The sequence below is a fragment of the Podarcis muralis genome, chromosome 5 (assembly GCF_964188315.1).
Source record: "Podarcis muralis chromosome 5, rPodMur119.hap1.1, whole genome shotgun sequence".
NCBI classification, from domain to species: domain Eukaryota; kingdom Metazoa; phylum Chordata; class Lepidosauria; order Squamata; family Lacertidae; genus Podarcis; species Podarcis muralis.
The window spans coordinates 48,734,071-48,753,783 of NC_135659.1; the positions used below are offsets into that span (position 1 = coordinate 48,734,071).

Sequence of the window (19,713 nt, forward strand, 5' to 3'; positions counted from 1 at the left end):
GGGCCCCTCCCGCTTTTTTGGACAAGAGTCCACTTCCTCAGATGCATAACTAGTTGGCAGGTGAGAGTGTAGTAGAGGAAGCATCTTGCAACCGGGGATGACATGTATCAGCTGAAAGTAGACCAGTCTGCAGATGATGTCTCTAAACCTGTTCGTCTTTTAGGCGCCAAAATAACGTTTTTGCTGCGATGTATTTAGGCTTCCATCCTCTATCCGCTTACCAACTGAAAATAGGACTTCGCTCTGAATAAGGCATGCCGAGTAGTTCTACCAACGACCCTCGGAGGTACTTACTGGGGCGAATCCCCTGAAATATAGCGCCATTTACTTCCGAGAAAACGTATACAAGATTATATGTAAGCTTGACTTGAATAGACCGTCCCCCAGCTATGTTTACCCAAGCACTTTCTGAAGCATCGCTCGAAGCTGTTATCACTAAGGTAACAAAAGGAATCACGCCCCTTCCTCTTTCCACTTTCAGACTCTGCGCTTGCGCAATGGCTCCCTAGCTGCGACCGTTTAAAACAAAGCCATGTTTTTTTTAAATATCCCTCCCACAAGAGGTCCGCGCGCGCGCAACGGGCCTTAGTCTCATTTAGGGCTTTTGGATTGGTTACGGAGACCTGCTGGGCGGGCGCGACGGTTTTGATTGACGCGATGTCAGCGATTAATAGAAGGGGTCGCGAGCCACGATTGGCTGGGTGGACCTCGCGGGAGAGGGATCGCTGATTGGCCGCCCGTGCCGCCATCGGAGCCGCCACAACAGGGAGGAGGTAGGAATTCGGTTACATCTTGGCCGCCGCGCCAGGCTCTCGAGCGCCGAGAGTGCGTTGGCGGCGCGTGGAAGAGGGGGCTCTGGCGAGGAGTCGTGAGGTAGGTGGGGAACCGCTGCGCCTGAGCTGGGTGGCTTTTCTCTGCCCGCGTCGCCCGCCGTTTCCTTTCCGCCCCTTCGGTTCCCTGTGCGCTTCCCTCATAAGTAGCTCCCCCACCCGCGCCTGTCTATTAGACCAGGTGTTTCCCTTTTCAAATAAGTTGTCCGCCCCCCATCTTTAAAAACGCAGAGCTGTGTCCACGAGCAAATCAGCGTTTCTGTCTCTTTCTGTCACAGCTTGTGGGCCTCGTGGACGTTCAATAGGTGAAGTCCCCTCGTCTCCCCACCTGCCCTCTGCCTGGCCGTGAGGTGCAGTAGGGACTGGGACGCGGAGGTTGGGTTGGGGGAAACATGGCTCAGATCCGTGTTTTTCAGTGTATCGCCTTGGGAAAAATCCCCCAACATCATCATCATCATTATTATTATTAGGTATAAACGGCTCACCGTTATGAAATAGCACAATAGTATACAAAAATAAGAATAAAAGCATATGCCAAGAATACTGGCAGTTGTAGCAGTGCACAACACCAGAAGGACTAGCAACATGGGTAGGCAAACTACCCAAACCTTGAATTAAATGGGTTTGGGAGGGGGCAGTCATAAAAATTGAGGCAGTTAATATTTGATATTAGGGTGATGTTGCCTACCACCCAGTTATATAAAATGCTCTAATACTGATCACTTTTGATTATGAATTGGCTCAAAAAAAAATGCCACTTTAGCCCATCTTTTGGTTGCTGGCTACCTATGAATTTAATAGGATTTCAATACCGGTAATTCACCACATTAAGCTGATGATTGCCAACTAGTATTTGACCTGTGGGGGATGGTTCTGGTGACCTGGTGGGAAGGAAATCTGAGAGAAGTGGTTTGAACTAGCATTGCTGTTTGCTTTCTTGAGTGCAGTGCTTCTTTCACTGGGCAAAATAGACAAAGCCCCCAAAGACCACTGAAGCACAATAAAAAGTGATGGTGATCTTAAAAAGTAGAAATCTTGGGCAGGCAGAAATGAGCAAGTCAGATGGATGGAGTTTTGACTACCAACTCTTGGGGAGTGTAGAATCATTCACCGCTGATTTTCAAATACAGATATCTTTCTATTCTGAAAGCAAACTTGTTTGCTTTAAACAAAAAGTTTTTGTTTCATTAATTTTAAATTATGACTGTTAGTCACCTTAACTGTGATTTTGAGCAGTTGGAAGAAACAGTAGAACACAGTAGCAATAACTTATGCTGGGGAATGAGACGGTTATTGAATTTGTGCCTTTAAAATGGTGTTAGCCAATGTGCCCTCAGGATGCTGTTGGACTACAACTTCCATCAGCCCCAGCCAGAATGACTAGTACTAGTCATCAGGAATGATGGGACTTGTAATTCAAGAACACCTGGAGGGCACCACATTGACTACTTGTTATTTAAAAGTTCCATGGTCAATAATAGCCCTTCCACAAAATTGTGATAACCATGAGAGAGGTGTAGTGTTCATCCACTGTGAGAACAGGATGTTGAACTAGATGGCCCATTGGCCTGATTCAGCAGGCTCTTATGTTTTTATGTACGTGGGTATTATGTACATGGGCATACCAGACCTAGCACTGGAATAATGTAAAAGTAAAACTTGAGAGCCAAGATACAACTATTTGACTAGAAAAAAAATGTTGCTGGTAGGTTGCGGATTAGATGCTGCAAGTTAGACAATAAATAACTTCCCTTGATATATCAGAAATGGAGTATGCTAAAATACTGGTATCAGACATGATTACTTTGCGGTACTTAACTGTATCTTTTATCTTATTCATGTTCTTGCATTTTCTCAGAGGGTGAAGTGATCAAACGGATGCTTAAAGCCTCATGGAACTAATTTCACCTGTGTCTCAAAACCAAAGGTATTATTGTAGAATTTTTGATCTCTTTCAATATGAATATGATTTACAGCCTGTCACATGAGGGATCCAAGTCACACGTCAGCAGCATTTCTTATTTGTTCAGGTGTTTTTATGTTTATTTCCTGAGGCCCTGATTCTGACTCAGTCACTATAAAGGCAAATAGAACAGAGTACCCTGAAGACGTTGAAAAGTATGGATAGCTAGAAATTGTATCACTGCTTGTTAATTATAATAGTTCAGTCCTAAATGTGTCACTGATATTTATTTTATTTTTATTTTTTAAAGTTAGGTTCTGCCCTACCATCTAAGGAACCCAGGACAACATGATATGTCCCAGTAGCTTGGCTTTGTTTATGTGTGTAACAGTAATATGTATCTGGTACATGTTTATTCCTGATACAGTCATACCTCGCGTTAAAGTAGCTTCAGGTTGAGTGTTTTCAGGTTGTGTTCCAGTGACCCGGAAGTAACAGAATGGGTTACTTCTGGGTTTCGCCGCTCATGCATGTGCAGACGCTCAAAATGATGTCATGCACAGAAGCGGTGAATTGTAACATGCGCAGACGTGGGTTGCGTTCTGGTCAGGATGCGAAGGGGGGCTCCGGAACAGATCCCGTTCGCATCCAGAGGTACCACTTTAGTTGATATTACTTGCTGGTGTACTCCCTCCTCCTTTCCCCTCTACTACACCAGTTTGCCACTGTTGCTTGGGAAAACCAGAGGTGTGGGCTGTTTTCCTTGAGATAATCATATTGATATTCATTGACTGTGCCACGTGTGTTTAAAGCCTTGCATGCACTTGTAGCAGTCCAGAGCTCTCTGCAAGTTAGCTCCCAGCCTGGCAGCATTTTCTGACATGACCATGTGGGCAACTCAGGAATTGTTGCTAGTGTGGAAGACAGCATGAGAGCGTTGCACTACTTAAACATAGTGTTTAAAGAAAATAATGCTCCCCTCAGGTAACTTGTAATGTAAAATAAGGCAAACACAACCCTCCACCCCACAAAAAAGGAGCAGAATTGTCCAAAGCTTTTCCCCATTGCACTGTTTTTGAGGACCTATTTGATTTCCTCAGCCCTTGAATGATTCTTTAAAAAGACTATTCAGCTCAGTCCTAGTATGCCCTGGAGTTTTAAGTTGAGTTTGTGTATAAAACATTCAGCACTGCTTACAACTGGGTTGAATTAAGCTGAAAGTGTTCTGTTTGAAATGGCTCCTTTTGCAAAATACCATAAAAGTAGTTAATGGGTGGTATTCAATTAAGTCAGAGTAAACCAATTGAAATTAATACACATAACTAATTTAGAGCCATTTCAGGAGGTCTACTCTGCATAAAAGTTAGGTGAATACCACCCACTGCTTTGCAATACATCTATTTAAAGAGAATATGAAAAACCTACATTTTCCATCTTAAAGGAGCACACTCCTACCATGTTTAGGGAAACTTTTAATGCTTGATGGATTACTGTGTTTTAATATTTTGTTGGAAGCTGCCCAGAGTGGCTGGGGAAGTCACAATTATTATTACTATTGGAGAATTTGGTAAACTTGTCTTCTGCTTATCTCCAACTGTACCCAAATAAAAAGTAGTAAATTTGTATGTCTTTTCAGAGGTGTTTTTGGGAAAATGGTGCCTTTCAGCTTTCCTGCATCAAAATGTGCACTTTGGAATCCAGCTCCTGTTGGAGAAAGCATTGTCTCTCACCTGTGTTACAGGTATGGCGTCTCATATAGATTAAGAGCTTTTCTTGCCCTGAACTGTTTACTCATCTATCAATAACTCTTCCTCCAACTCTGAATCCAGTTGTTATAATACCATGGAGGTCATCTAGTCCAAGTCCTGTTTAATGCAGGATGCAACAGCAGTATTATTGACAGATGGATGACTACCTGCTGCTTATATACTTCCAGTAAAGGGAAGCCCAGTACCTCCATATGCGGTCTGTTCCATGTTTGAACCATTTTGTACTGTAAGGAAGCTTTTATTAAAGTTTTGCCAGTAACTGTTTTCCTTCAATTTTACCCATTGGAACAACAAATCATACAGCACCCCAAGAAAAGACATTGGGCAAGTACAAATTGTATTTAGGGCGGAGAAAAAGGTGTCCCTAAGAAGCCACAGCTAATACTGTAGTTTGCGCTTTCTGTAATGTGGCACAAGAGTGACATAGTTGATTTTTCTGCCATACATGGAGCAAGATAATTTCAGTGAAGTGTAATGGTTTTTTTAAATCAGTAAACAACTCAGAACTGATTGACTCAACTATTTTCTATGTAGTAAAATAAATCCAAAATTTGAGCTTGGGAAAATTACTAAAAATAATTACAATACATCATGGTTGCTTTTGGACTAATAACACATAAATGAACAATTTCAAACCTAAGCCACTTTTTCAAGGTGCTTCTCCAATTTTTCCCACATCAATTCTTGCTTTCCTTTTTTTTTGTGTAACATGGATCATTTGTATTTTGTGGCAGTAGTGAATTATTCTTTGAGATAACTATCAGTCTTCGTATACTTAGAAATAGTAAACTCAAGTACTGAAACTTTAATTTGTGTTTCTTCAGAAATCCTAAACTGATAATGCATGAGAAAACACTGCGACTGACCCATCGTCATGCTAGGCAGAGTAGAAGAAAACCCTTCACATGTTTTCTGATTGGAAATCTTGCAGTAGATGAAGGTAGGTATCTTGTTAGAGGCCATTGCCATTCTATTTGACTCAACAAATAAGCCTTACAGCAGTGTGTCTTTATAACATGATTATTTTGTGAATGATACCAAGGGGTGTAAACATGAGCCTTCCTTACATTGTTGGGCTATTGATCCTTCTAGGCCAGTGGAATCAGCATTGCTTTCTCCAGATGTTGCTGGACTACAACTTCCAATGTCCCTTGCCACTCACAATGTTGGTAATCCAACAATATTGGGGGTGGGGGACCCTCTTGGTTACACGTGTTCTATCTAAATATTGTCTCTCCTGACGGGCAATGGCTCTTCAAGGTCTGAAGTGACTTTCCCAACCCTGCTGCTTGAGATCCTTTCAACTAGAGATTACATTCGACAACTGAGGTTGCACTGTACAGTGATGGCATGTTGATGAAAATTTCACTGAACTGTGCATTTTGATGTTTGTGTTACTTTAAGTACATGCAAACCTGTTTACAGTGTTACCTCAATGGTCTACTAGTCTATTGTAACTGGCAGTGACTTTGTAACCTCAGGAAAATATCTTCTGTTCTGCTACCTTATGTCCTTTTAACTGGAAATGTTGAACCAGCAACCTGCTGTATGCAAAGATGACTATCACTTAAATAAGACTTCATCAAAATTACAGCTGTCTAATTACTTTGGGCAGGGTTTGTGTGAACCTTGAAATGTGAGTGAGCATCATAGTGCTGGATAAGTCTAACAAACGGTCTTGTTTTAAGCCTTGGTGAAATTTGGGATCAGTGAGCCATCTTCATAGAATGTATTCTAACTTGCCTAACTTCTCTGGCACAGATGGTGAAGGTGTATCACTAACAATAGATCGTTTTGATCCGGGTCGTGAAGTAACTGGTGGCTTGGGGAAAATACCAACAGCATCGCTTCCTGGAGATTTTTTGATTCCATGTACTGTTAGTGCTTGGGGATTTTCATCAGGTGATGTCATAGTGCACAATTCTGAAGATTTCAGCTTGGCTTTTAAGGTAAGAAACTTGGGACCCTTATTTTAACACAAAGGTTGTTTATTGAATAGCTGCTGTCTTTCTATGTTAATATCCATTGGCTATTCTCAGTTTGTCCCGGACAGTGGTAGATGCTTAGACATGAAAAGCTGTATCTGGGTGTAGCTTTTTTATTCAGTATAAGTTTGGAAAGGGCGACTGTTTTTCTTTAACATTCCCTTCTGTTTATTTCTGTTTTCACTCTCTCACATCTTTTTCTCTGGAGCACTCTTATAGGAGAGGGGAAATAAAATAATCTCCATATATCACAGCTCTGACCAGCTAAGTTTCTTTTCAGAAGTTTAGATGCCTAGCCTAAAAAGAATGCCATTACTGTTCTTAAACTTTGAACAAACCCTGCTAACATGCTTGTGTCTGAGACTAATCCGGACATAATTTTCCCCTATAGATACTGCAACAGAATTTGAACAGTCAAGATTCTTTGGAACCTTCGAAATTGCTGACTTTAAGAGTTCACATTTATTCCACAGAAGATATGGACAACCTAAACTTTGACTTTCACTGGGCAGCTGTTACATTTGCCAATGCCTTAAAATACACTCCTGTGAATTCTGTTCCAATAATTCCTACAGCTCTTGCTAGAAATCTGAGCAGCCACATGAGCATTACACAAGTTCAGGGTACCTGCAAATGTGGGTATGTTAAGCTTCATTGCTAGTCACTTTGGCAAATTTCAGTTGTCTGTATTGTTTCATTTGGTCTTGGAGTAAGATATATCAATGCATAATTTCTAAGGAGACATGGAAAGTAGCTTCCAGTCTCTTTAAATCATCCAGTATGATTTCCAGGTTTTCTATATAATTGACTAGGGCTAGGGGAGTTTCTTTGTTTTGAATATAATGATCTGGCACTATTTATAGACTCTTTTCATCAGTCACAGCTAAACTGCTGTATTACACGGACTCTCTTTTGTATTATTAACTGATGCAACCTTCTACATCTCACTTTAAATTACTGGCCTAGCATGAATGGATTTATTTATTGTCATGTGGAAGCTGCTGAAAATGCAGCTTAAGACAGTGTCTGTAACACACTAATATTGTCTACTGTGTAAATTGCCTGTTACCCTGTGAACAGTTTACTGGTCAGTATAGTATGTTGACTGGTATTGAAACTCCACACAGTGGGAAAAATACACTTAATAAGTCACATGAAATGCAGCTTTTACACATTGTGTCTCCACCTCGCGGAAGACTTCTCAACAGCTCTAGTGTAAGAATTGGCCTACACAGAGGACTCTTAGTTTCTATTGGATTTTGAAATTAAAGCTGGTGCTATACAAACAAGTTCAGTTATTTCTTTCAATTGATATATAAGTCAAAAGTTGAATTTGTGTGCCTACTCTGGTATTAGAAATCAGGTTTTCATTGACACACATGTCAGAACATACCACCTATAGTTTTGTGTATCATTATAAGAGATGTCTTGTGTGTTAAGTTCTAGTATTACACTGTGGATATAAAATAGTTTTAAGATAGTGGAAGCGCTTCCACAAGACACCGTATTTTCACCAATCCCCTTTCTATCAATTGCAACCCTATGCTGAGGGTCCTTTAAACCCACAGAAGATTGGTGGGAGAAGGCACAGGGGGCTTTATTGTGTAGGATGGGTCAGTGAAAATCAGGTGTCCTCCTTTGCAGAAGCACTTTTTTCTAGCACAAGGGCACCATTGGATACAACAAATATTTTAAAAGCATTTCACAAGTTCCCTGCATCAGTAACATGCCTGATTGTGACCAATGAAAAATGTAATCCTCAGAAGGATTTTATGGGGTTTTTTTAAGGCTAGCTTTTTGTTGACTCAAGTGACTGAGACAGGTTTTCAAACAGTTTGGATTTTTTTTCTTTCTTATTTACAGCTATCTTACAATGGACCAGACAAGAAAACTACTGCTGGTTCTTGAATCTGATCCCAAAGCTTATACTTTGCCACTGATTGGCATGTAAGTATTTAGATGAAGTATGAACCTTTCCTCTGTTTTTCTTTCTTTGAGCTTGGCATTATCCAGAAAAGCAGAATGTTTTAATATGTACTGCAGAAATATTAATCTTAAACTGGATAACTCAGTTTGAGTAATATATATATGCTACATGAGAATGCACTGGCTTATAGCATCAAACCTATTTTTTTCTTCCTTTAGTTGGTTGAGCGGAATCTCTCACATCAACAGTCCACAAGTCTGGACTTGCAGCCTCCACTACTTATTCAACTCTTCAATTCAAGAAAGGTGATAATAATTTAAATGAACTTTTCTCAATAAATGATAAGTACACACAGGTCCCACCACCTGCAAGCTCGCTATCAAAAAATCATTTATCCACATTTAGAGTTATGGCCAAACCTCACTATATACCCCACAGATTCACTTATCCAAACATCTTACTTCTTTACATCTTGGTTTTTTTGTACTTTGCTGGTCGGTGGCAGCCATTTTGGAGCAGAAACCACAGAGAATGGGTGTGTGTGTGAGAGATTAAACAAATCAGAGAGCAGGACAAATCAGGGAGCAGGAGATTGCTTGATTGTCCCAGTCAGATCTAAGTAGATTAATGTAGGAAGAGATAATGTTTAAGATAACCTGACTCAAACCATTCAAAGATGATCAATTGAGCCTGGGTTGTGAATTGGAAACTGTTGTACCTGCTAGCCCTTATAGCTTCTACAACAGAATTACATGCTCCCCAGAACTAAGTGAGCAATATGATTTTCAGGTAGTGAGCTGGGCAACTTGCTGAAGATATATGAACTGGACTTAGTTTAACAACAAAGAACAATTGCTGAATTATATTTGAAATATGAACTACCCCTTTGCTTCCTGTTCTTGTTGGTGATCTGATGGCATTTGTTATATTAAGCTTTACCATTTAAATTCAATTTTAAAAAAATATTTATTTCCTTTGAATTCAGTACATCACATTGCCAAATGATTTTTTTTATTTATTGTTTCTGTTTAATGAGTGTATTTTAATTTATTTTCTTCAGGGTACTTTCAGAATCAGGAAGTTTCCTTGTAATTCTTTATTCTCTGACGCATAAAGATCCAGAGTTCTATGAATGCCTTCCTTGTGGTGGACATACTAAACTAGGTTTCCAGCTACTTACAAGCAAAGAAACATTACGTTGCTTCAAAGTAAGTTGCTTGATTTCCCTACTTAAGTTGGCTGTGCAGCTACAAGGGGGTGCTTGTCAACGGTTGTTTATCACAGGGGCAAAGGTGGCCCAGCAAGCCATTCCTGACTAACCATTCCCCATCCCTGAAGTCATATGTGATGTCAGGTGTAGGCCAGGTACTGGCATGGCTTTAAAGCAACAATCAGGAGTTTATAGTGAGAACAGCCTCATAGGACTAGGAAGCAAATAAGTACTCCAATATCTCTGCCCATGCTTTTTGTTCAGGACTGTGAATGTGGTAAGCTTGTTCTAGCAGGCAGATTCCCTTTGGGAATTATTGCTCATTTCTCTGTGTGCCAAAATACTTGTGTACACTAGATCTGGTGCTATAGCTGAGGATTTGCTGTATCCAATGATCCTCTACCTCAATGGTTCTCAATCAGCTAAGTACTGTGTACCCCCTGTTTTTCAGAAGCCAAGGCATGGACCCCCTACTTTTGAAAATGTTGTCCCAGCACCAACATGTCCCAGAAGACCAAACATGTGTCTTCTGGGCTGTGCTCCCATGTGAGTCGCATGACCCATGTAAGAGCACAGTCCCCAAATGGGATGTCCTGGATAGTTGATGGGTATGTGCCACAGATGTCCACAGACCACCAATTAGAAACCACTGCTCTTAACCTCTACTCTTAACCTCTACTAAGGACCTGCCTGTTTAACATTAATCTTTACTCCAGTCCAGGGTCCCCTGAATATAAAAACTCACAGGAAGCAAGAAGGTAGCACCACCACTAGGGTTTGTTTGAAGAGTTCTTACATGACTTTGGTTAGGATAAGTTGTGTGGTAATTGTTAAATGGAGCTTACTGACTACATCTACTTCATTTCAGAACGTGGAGCCATCAGATAAATACCATATTCAATTTGAACTAAGTTCAGAAAATAAAAATGCAGAAGTGGAGTTCTTCAGTAAAATTTCAAAGAATGTTTCCTTTAGCAGGTGAGACTTTTTTTCAAATACTTAAGCATTTAATCAGACATTTTTGTTTTCTATTATGCAATCAAAACATTTTCTATGTAATACAAAACTCAAAACTTGATTTTATTTTTTATTTTTTTTAGCCCATCACAAGGTTCCTCAGCTAGTAAACTTTCTGTTAGTGATCATGACTCTGGTGTGGAAGAGGATGCATCCCCAAGACCATTTCCCCGTCCTCACCCAGTGAGTCAGCAGGTATCTCCAAGATTTAGTATCTTCAAGTTTTTAGAGAAAATATCAGTACCTTTGTGTAGTTGGTAGGAATTCTTAAGCACTCAGCTTCTGCATCAGTGCTGCCGGGATAGTTGTATTCCATGCTCTTACCACCAGGTTGTGCTGTGGTGCTGTTAACCCTTTATTGCTGCAAGTACATGTTTCAGATTAACCTTATAAAGAAACCTCTTAAGGAGACTTCATATTCTACTGTGGGAAGCATGTAGACCAAATAAACCAGCTGACCCATAGCCCCATTGTTTGACTTAATTTACTAGGGAGGTCCTCTAAAAGCACATTGAAGGAGGGAGAAGAAATAATGGTTGAGCTGTACAGATAGGCTTCTTAAGAATGCAAATGTTGATTGCCTTCAATTTTTCTGCTTCCTAAGCTAAAGATGGAACCAATGACTGTCTCTTGATGTAGACAATAACTGTGCTGGTAGTGTTTTTATAGAGAGACTTCTATGCACTTTGACAAAATAGAAACAGTGTTTTTCTGCAATAGCTTTTTCTTTCCATTTGAAACACTTGCACCTGGGCATCTGCCTACAGTACATGTATAGTATCAATATTTGAGGTTCTATTAACATGGCACAAGGACTCCTATTTTGGCAGGACTTGGGATAATATCTTATTAAAGGTCTCCTGGTAGAAGTAGGTTTCCTTTACAATGGGGTATGACTTACATAGTGATGTCTGCTTTCTCTTTCTCCATAGTGTAGTGGAAGCTGCTACAACAGTTTCTCAGGTGGGGGAGGAACATTCCAATTAAACTGGTAACATAAGAAATGCATAGATCAACACGTATTTTAAGTTTATATTGTCCTCGTTTCCAGATGACAGAGATCCAGCCTTCGGTTCCTGAACTGTCTATTGTGTTTGATGGCATCTCTACAGAATCTATGTCAACATCCAAAAATGTCATGGTGATGGATAAAAAACCCCAACCTTCATTGGGACATCAGCCTGCTAAGATGGCATGTCCCATAGCGCATCCACCCCACCAACTTCAGAGCTGTGATTCTGGGAAACAAAGCTTGGGTTTCTGTGCCCGAGAGCCTTCTCCAAGGCAGTTACCAAGCCAGATAAAGCAGAGAATTTCAGTTTTGAAACCTTCCAATGGAAAGAAACCTCCACTACAACAGCAGTCCAACTGTGGTGTGGTTGGATCTCAAGCGAGAAAGAGCTCTGGGTCTTCTTCCTCTTCTTCTCCTTCAACTCCTTGTAGCGGGTTTTCTCCCAACACCTCTTCCCATCAGCTTGGAACACCAGAACAACACTTGGCAAATAATGAGCCTACACAAAGCAAAGGAGAGCTTCCATTTAATGGACCCTCAGGATCTAACTCTAAACAATCTCATTTAGTTTCCCAGCCTTCCTGGCACAGCTGTGCTTTGTCATCTCCACACATGAGAAGACCCATGGAACTTCGGATACCATCTCAGAGCTCACCTTGCTGTCCCCATTGTGTCTGCAGCTGCCAGTTACGTGACCATATGCAATACAGTCCAACAAATGTTTGGCAAGGGATGTCTACAGTGGGTTCCGGTCACACACCTGAAATCCAGTCAAGTAGTTCCCAGGAGAGTACACAATTAATGTTTCATCAAAATACAGAGTATATAGATGCTTGCTGCAACCCAGTGTGTCCCACAAGTAGCCCTATGAACCTTGGCCATCATGGGATAGTGGGGAAGTTTTGCCCCCATAATGATGACATGTCAGCTACAGTAAAGAGTTCTTCTTCAGACCCTGGCAGTGCACAATCACATGCAGTGTATCCAGCTTGTGTGCACACTCATGCATCAAAGTTGGGACCCAATAATGGAATAATGAACTTACCTTCAGATGTTTACAAAATTCTTGCTGATCAAGATAAGCAGATCAAACTGCTACAAGCTCAGGTTTGTTGGGTTAAATCTATTGTGTACGTGCTTAGAATTTACTAGGTTCATCACAGAAACATGGTCTTTACACTCATGGTACTTATGATATTGTCAGATTACAACGTTGGTCTTGTGTACTTGTCTGTTAATAAGTGGCCTCTTCAGAGCCTAGTAGAAATATGTAGTGGGTTAATACTATGTCTTTTAACAGTTTCACATAGCTCGTTAGCTATGCTTTCAGAATTAAGCTGGCTGGTTTACTAGTCAATTTAGTGAGCCATTAAGTTGTTTGGAATTAAGTTCAGTGCAGAATAGAAACCAACTAGGTTTTAATTAATGAAACTCAACTGTTTTAATAGCAATATGTGCTTTTCTCCGTTCTACAGTTAGCAGTGTTGCATTTTTATATAAAGAGGACTTAAAGATGCTGCAGTTAATCATCTTAAAGAAAGAATAGTTCTGTATTCATAAGAGACAAATTGATATGACAGTGATATTTACTAATTACTTCTCCCACTTTTATTATCTTGGCAGTATAATTAACACTGATCTTACATGGTTACAGATTCAGCGGCTTTTAGAAGCACAAACTTTTCAGCCCTGCTCAACCAAAACTATAGCAAACAGTAGCGTACAGTCTGAGAAACAACTAGAATTTGTTGCCATGGAAACCCAATCATCCACAGGGTTACACATGAAGAAAAGTGTCAGCATTGCAGTGAGCACAGGTATTGGTTTATTGTACACCTTACTGAAGTTACACTGGTATAACTCAGCAGTGGGAAAATACCTGACATGGGTGCCATTTTAGCTGTTCAGAGTCTGCTCTGCTGTCTTCCTATTTGATCCAGTAGTGTTGTGCTGTCTTCCTATTTGATCCACTCTGCTAACAAACTGTACCCAGACTGTTGTATCATGGTAGATTCCAATACAGTATAGTATGACTGAGAACTGAATATTAATTGCTTGAAAGACCGTAAACTTTGTGGAATAATTAATGTGATTGAGTTGGTTTGCTCACAGCAGTGTTCAAATGTTAAAGTTGTGGGGGGTGGGGTTAGTGCAGTGGATCTTGTCTTGCTAAAGAGAAGTTACTAATGTGATCGTCACAGCCTCAAATCACACTTCAGTGTGTTGTGACTTCAACTACTTTTGTTTTGATGGCTGCTGCTAGAGTCCAAAACTGGTATTATCAAGATTACCAAATTTGTATGAAATGCACAAGCTCATCATGTTGTGAAACTGCCCATGAGAGGACTGCTAATATTTGTCATTTTCAGTTACTTAAACACTGAGTGTCACATTAACGAACTGCTAGTAATTGCAACAAGCTGTACCAGTGATTTGCTATAACGCATGAAGTTGATGGACATCTGGGACTGGGATAGAATACACAATACATGCAGAGACAGAGAGTGGTGCCACCAGCCTAGCTAAATTCAACCAAGGCTTTCTTCCTGTTTTACTTTAGGTGCTAGCTTGATGTGGAATGCTACTTTGGAAAATAAAAATGAGCATGTGAAACAAGATGATGTTGAAATATCCAATGAAGACATTAATATTTCTATGAACACTGAGAAGAACAGGAGTCAAGCAAGCATTGCCTCTTCATTAAATGCTGTTGACATACCCAGTTTTGTGGATAGTATTCATCTTGTAGAAGGAGCTAGTCAACCCTCTGGACTCCGGTAAAAAAACAACCCTCATTTTCCCCATATTTTAATAACCTACATATACTATGTTGTGTGAAACCCATCTGATCTTTCAGGAGTACACTAGTGGAGGCATACAGTTCCACATTGGTTTGCCTCAGTTCCCTCCCTTTGCCTTCAATAATGCATATTTGTAGAAGAAGTTGACCACAGTTGGCAGCCTTCTTTGCCTGAGCTGAATTGGTTTGTGTTATTCACTTAAGTTCAGTAATCTCTCATTCATGATTGTTTTGTTGTACATCTGTATTTCTCTGCTTAGCCTCAGAACAAGCCATTTTATGTGTGTTTGTCACCTGTCAGAACTAAAATGTTAATTCTAAGAATTTGGGTTGGTTTCAAAAAGGCTATTTTCATTCCCCCCCCCCCCAAAAAAAAAGTGAGTCTAATTGACTTTGTATTATTTTCACTGTTTTAAATAAACAGTATAGCAGCTAAAACCATGTAGAACACTGACTGTAGCAATGAATTAATCAGCAAAGATTCTACAATATATCTACAGCCACTCAAAGTTGTGCATCTTTAGCAGATGTTTTCCTCCTATATGACCAGATACTGCAGACAACTTGCTTGAAATGCTAGTAACTAAGTTAAGTGGCAGCTACAGTGCAGCAGCCCCATTAATCAACCCTAACTTCACTTTTCATGGGTAAAAATGGATTGCTTATTTGTGGAGGCAATGAATTAAAAAAAAAGAGCATGCCTGCCTCACTGCATCTTCATGTGCAGCTTTACTGATGGCTAGGATCTCAAACTATAGAAACAAGTCATGGGCATACAGAACTTGCTTTAATCAAGCAAGCAATTTCTTGATGAAGCTTGCATCCCAGTTGCTAAAAGCGATTTTTCACATATTGAGCTTTCAAAAAATTTCTGAGTGATGAAAAATCACTTCTCTGGCAGTAACTGGTAACCCGTAATGACAGTACATGATTTAATCTTATCTCTTTCAACATACACAATTGATTACTTTCAGCTGCATTATTTGAATACCATTAATACCTATGTTGCTCTTCAGGTCATTTGGTGATCTAGCAGGCATTTTGGCATTAATTATCCATCTTTCTAGCCTTAGCTGTTAAAATAGCAAATCTTGTTGTGATCTGCAAATATGCATTAAGTCTTATTTAATTAAGGGACTCTGCATAATTCTTTACTGTGCAGTAAATGTACAGGTGTTACTAACTTGGTTGCTTAGGTCGAAACTTCTTCATCAAAGAAATGCTTGAGGTTTGGGAATGACAAGAGTATACTTAAGCGGCAACGTAGTGCTGTTTTTTCCTCTGTTATTGAAGTTATTGCAACTTGCTGTGTAGAATATGGTTGAATACTCATCGTAATACAGCTTTTGCATTTTGCCATGGCATTGCTGATAATGACCATCCCATTTTATAGCCTTCACACTAGTATTGACCCACTTTCCCACTTCTGTTCAAAATCAACTCATTTGAATCTTCTCTACTAATTCACTATTCTCTACTTCTAGTAGTGGACCAGATGCTGACTCAGGACTTCCCCCAATTTCAACAATGAATGAAAGTGTTAGCATGTGCATGCAGACCAGCCCATCAGAGAGAGCTGACAGTCATTTGGTAGCAGTTAATGAGCAAAATATTGAGCATGTTATCACTTACCTTCCAAATGCCCCACCAGATGACCAGAAGTTTTACCAGGATATATTGGTAAGTTATTTCAATGTATCATTCCTTAACCCAGTGCTCCTTAGTGGTATTAGCAGAGAAGCTACTAGGCTTTATTTTTTAAAAAAATGCAGTTCTTAAAAAACAGATTTGTGTTGTCCAACTGTTTATTGAGCCTTCATGTTTCGTTTACAGTCCATAGTAGGCATTTCTGATATTTTGCATGCCAGAATAGTTTTTCAAGATGTAATTCGTGCATCTTTTAATTCAAATAGTATGTGGCACAACAATAATTTAAGATTGCAATGACTGGGGGTGATATCTAAGTCGTACTTTGCCAACTCTGAGTATGACTTAGTCAGATGTCACTCTGAGTATCTAAAATGAAGTTTCACTATGAAAAAAGTTCTGATCTTCTGTGAATATTTGATATGCCTTGACATACAAAACTATCCCCAAGCATGCTAAGTATAAGACTGCTAATATCCTATAGCTTTGATTAGCTTTTTCTACAGTTCTCTGTACCTTCCTTTCTACGTTTCCTTAGGGTCAAGTGAACCACTTCTTGAAGGAATCTTCTGAAGAAAACAGTTCCTCAGTACAAAAGGACATTACTAGCAGTGAATGTACCACAGCTTCAAAAATGAGCAAAACAGAAAGAAGAGGCTCAGTCAATCCTGATCCACTCCTGAGTGATAAAGATATTGTTCTGAATGCAACCTTGAAACAACTGAGGAACCTTGGAGTAAAATTTGACTCCCCTGACAAGATGATGAACAGTGCACACAAAGTAGAGAATGCCAGGTAGAAAGATTGCTCTAAATAAAGAACAAAAAAGTCTGACTGAGCTTATAAATGGCTTCATCCCTCTAAAGTGGGGATGGGAATCGGATATTCTTCAGCAGCACAGTCAGTGTTCAGAGATGATGGGAGTTGTAGACAACATCATCTGGAGGGTTTCCCATATCCATACTCCAAAGGGCCAAAAATATTGACTTTTGTGGGTAGGGATGGATAGATCAGTCAATTCATGTTGGTGTCCTTTTTGTGCTTATCAGTTTCACATGTGTATGTTCAGAGGTCTATTCAGTCTCAATCCCACAATAATCTAAAGTCGTTTTAATCTGCATGAAGATTTTGGTTTTTCTCTTTCTAAATATGCATTTCTAAGTGCATTGTATCCTAAAATATGCATTGATACACTTATGTATCATGTAACTCAGCATTTAGGCAAGAACATAATCTAAAGCAGGAGAGAGAAACCCTTCCACCTGTCAAAGTTGACCTATGTGGGAGGGGTCTGCTTCACCAATCCCAGTCCTACTCAGAGTGGACCCATTAAAGTTAGTAACTTAATAACATGAGTAACTTAGGTTCATTAATTTGAATGCTTCTACTCTGTGTAGGGTTAGCATTGGATATAAGCATTGGCAGTTTGAATTGGCATGCAGTCTGTTTCCAAAGGACCCAAAAAGCATTTATCAATGTTGTCTGAGTTAGTAAGCCATAGTTAGCAGCTACTATATCTGTAGGTCAGAACTAGGCTTGTCAATCTAAGCTTTAAATACTGTCCTCAGCTCCTTAGCTAGTAGGATGGCCTGTCTTTAAAAGTACATTGACATTTTGTGACCTGATGGCTACAATTAGGTAGAATAAGGTACACCCTGTATACTTACTTGCATCAAGTTAAAATAACTTGTTTTTCTTTGTTTTCTTCTAGCATATTGGCCTGTATTAATCCTGAAGCTGTAGTCCCAGGTCTAAACTACATCTCTTTTGCTAATGTTGGCATGAGTGGCTTAACTCCCAATGGAGTAGATCTGAGTATGGAAGCAAATGCTATTGCACTCAAGTACCTAAGTGAAAGTCAACTGTCACAGCTTTCTCTGAGTCACACAAGCCAAAAAAATTCTATGGCTTCATCTGTACAGACTCTCTTGCACACTAATACTGATAAGACTTTGGTGGGCTTTGGCTTAATTTCCCCAAGCAATATGTCATTTGCAACCAAGAAGTACATGAAAAGGTATGGACTATTGCAAAGCAGTGATGGCAGTGATGATGAAGAGGAAGAACAGACTGACTACAGTAGAGGAAAGAACATAAAACCGGTTCTGCAACTCAATTTAAACCCTATTTTAGATGGCTTTAGCTGCCAGAAAGACCCCTATGAAAGAGGAAGTGAGAGACTTTCTGTTAATCCAGCAAATCATGAATCTGAACTATCTAGTACTCATCTGTCTAATCCAGAGGGCCCCATATTAAGAACTGTTACAAATGCAGTCATTCCACTTCGAATCCTTCACCAGTCAGATGAGAGTTCGTATCCATTTTTTAAAGACTTGAACCCCCAAATGAAACTTCTACCTGGAAAAGCAGAGTTTACTCAGCATCCTGACAAAGAGAATCTAGATAATCAAATTGTATCTGAAACTCATCCAGCTCCTATTGTTGATAATTTAAAGCAAGTGGACAACATGAATTCAGTGGGTACTTTCCTTGATGTACAAAAACTCAGACAGTTACCCAAGTTATTTTAACCTGTCTGATTTATTGGCAACCAACACCTTGCAGGACTTTTCAATACAAGTTGAACCAGTTTTCTGTAGTTCAATTTAATCAAGAAGCCACCAACTCTTTTCAAGTGGTTTTGGCAATAAACTAAATGGGAGGAAAGGGTTCAATGTGTGCCTGGTGTGATGGCTTGACTGTTATCTCAAATATAAATATTTGCACCTCTATGTTTATTGATGTGTCTTTATGCTCTTAAAGGTCAGCAAATATATATGTAATGGGACATACTTTTTAAAACATATGTATGAATTTTGTAAAATGGACTTTGGCAACTTAATCAATGCTGAAGTGGAAAGGGGGTTTAGGATGAGATTATTTTGGTTACTCAGTTTAAAGCATTAACTTTTTTGAGTCCATTCAAGCATTGGAGTAATGCACTTCATTAGACAGCCCCGATTCTTACACAAATTTGAAATAAAATTTCATAATGTTTACTATGATCATGAAACAAAAACAAGGTCAACCAATGTCATCCTTATCTTTTTTTTGTCTTGTAGTATGAAAATGAAGAACAAATGCTGGATAAATTGCTGAACTGTTTATCTATTATTTGTGTTTGAAATCATTAACATTTTTTGAATGTCTAAATAAAATGTACTTTACACTTGTAATATGCAGACTTGTTATACTCAGGGTTTTTAAAAATTAAATTTGGTTTATTTTATTTCTGTGTGTGTTACCATAATAGTTTTAATTCATTATCTTTCATGAAGGCCTTCAGGTCCTTTAGCCTGTTTTACATTGTTTTTTCCAATAAAAAATTTGGAATGATATCCATCATTATTGCACAGTGATGTCCCTCACTTCATAATATTTTTGCTGGTATATGCAGAGTGGGGACTGCTGGATGTGGTGGGGAAATCCATTATATTAGCTTAGCAGAAGTTACATACGACTCTTGGTAATAGCCTAAAACAGGGTTCTCAAACTTTCCTAGGGCCACTTGAGAAAGTTGAAAATTACTGAAGCCCACTAGGCACAAATTGGCAATGCAGGGCCAGAACAAGCTACAAAATTTAGGAGTTTGACATACAGTGGTACCTCTAGT

The 19,713-nt window shown here is 39.5% G+C and overlaps 1 protein-coding gene across 3 annotated transcripts; it reads left to right on the forward strand.

The window, feature by feature from the left end:
* The first annotated feature begins 604 nt into the window (after positions 1-604).
* On the forward strand, positions 605-19,438 carry STIL (STIL centriolar assembly protein). Of its 3 annotated transcripts, none has more exons than XM_028733553.2 (17): positions 605-873; positions 2,689-2,757; positions 4,370-4,474; positions 5,327-5,442; positions 6,264-6,451; positions 6,879-7,126; positions 8,351-8,434; positions 8,633-8,719; positions 9,475-9,622; positions 10,493-10,602; positions 10,725-10,824; positions 11,693-12,760; positions 13,308-13,470; positions 14,214-14,430; positions 15,938-16,133; positions 16,639-16,895; positions 17,812-19,438. In XM_028733553.2, the coding sequence occupies exons 2-17, from the start codon at positions 2,723-2,725 to the stop codon at positions 18,629-18,631; spliced, it is 3,942 nt and encodes a 1,313-aa protein (XP_028589386.2). In that variant the 5' UTR covers positions 605-873; positions 2,689-2,722; the 3' UTR covers positions 18,632-19,438. The 3 variants fall into 3 exon arrangements, with proteins under 3 accessions (XP_028589386.2, XP_028589383.2, XP_028589384.2); XM_028733550.2 differs by having other exon boundaries at positions 608-873; positions 10,725-10,836; XM_028733551.2 differs by having other exon boundaries at positions 608-773; positions 10,725-10,836.
* Positions 19,439-19,713: the final 275 nt, after the last annotated feature.

Excerpts from the sequence above, each read along its gene's own strand:
- STIL (XM_028733550.2), top strand. The coding sequence starts at position 2,723 with ATGGAACTAATTTCACCTGTGTCTCAAAACCAAAG. Across the intron at positions 6,452-6,878 it reads ATTTCAGCTTGGCTTTTAAG|ATACTGCAACAGAATTTGAA; the intron begins GTAAGAAACTTG and ends TTTCCCCTATAG. Across the intron at positions 12,761-13,307 it reads TCAAACTGCTACAAGCTCAG|ATTCAGCGGCTTTTAGAAGC; the intron begins GTTTGTTGGGTT and ends ACATGGTTACAG.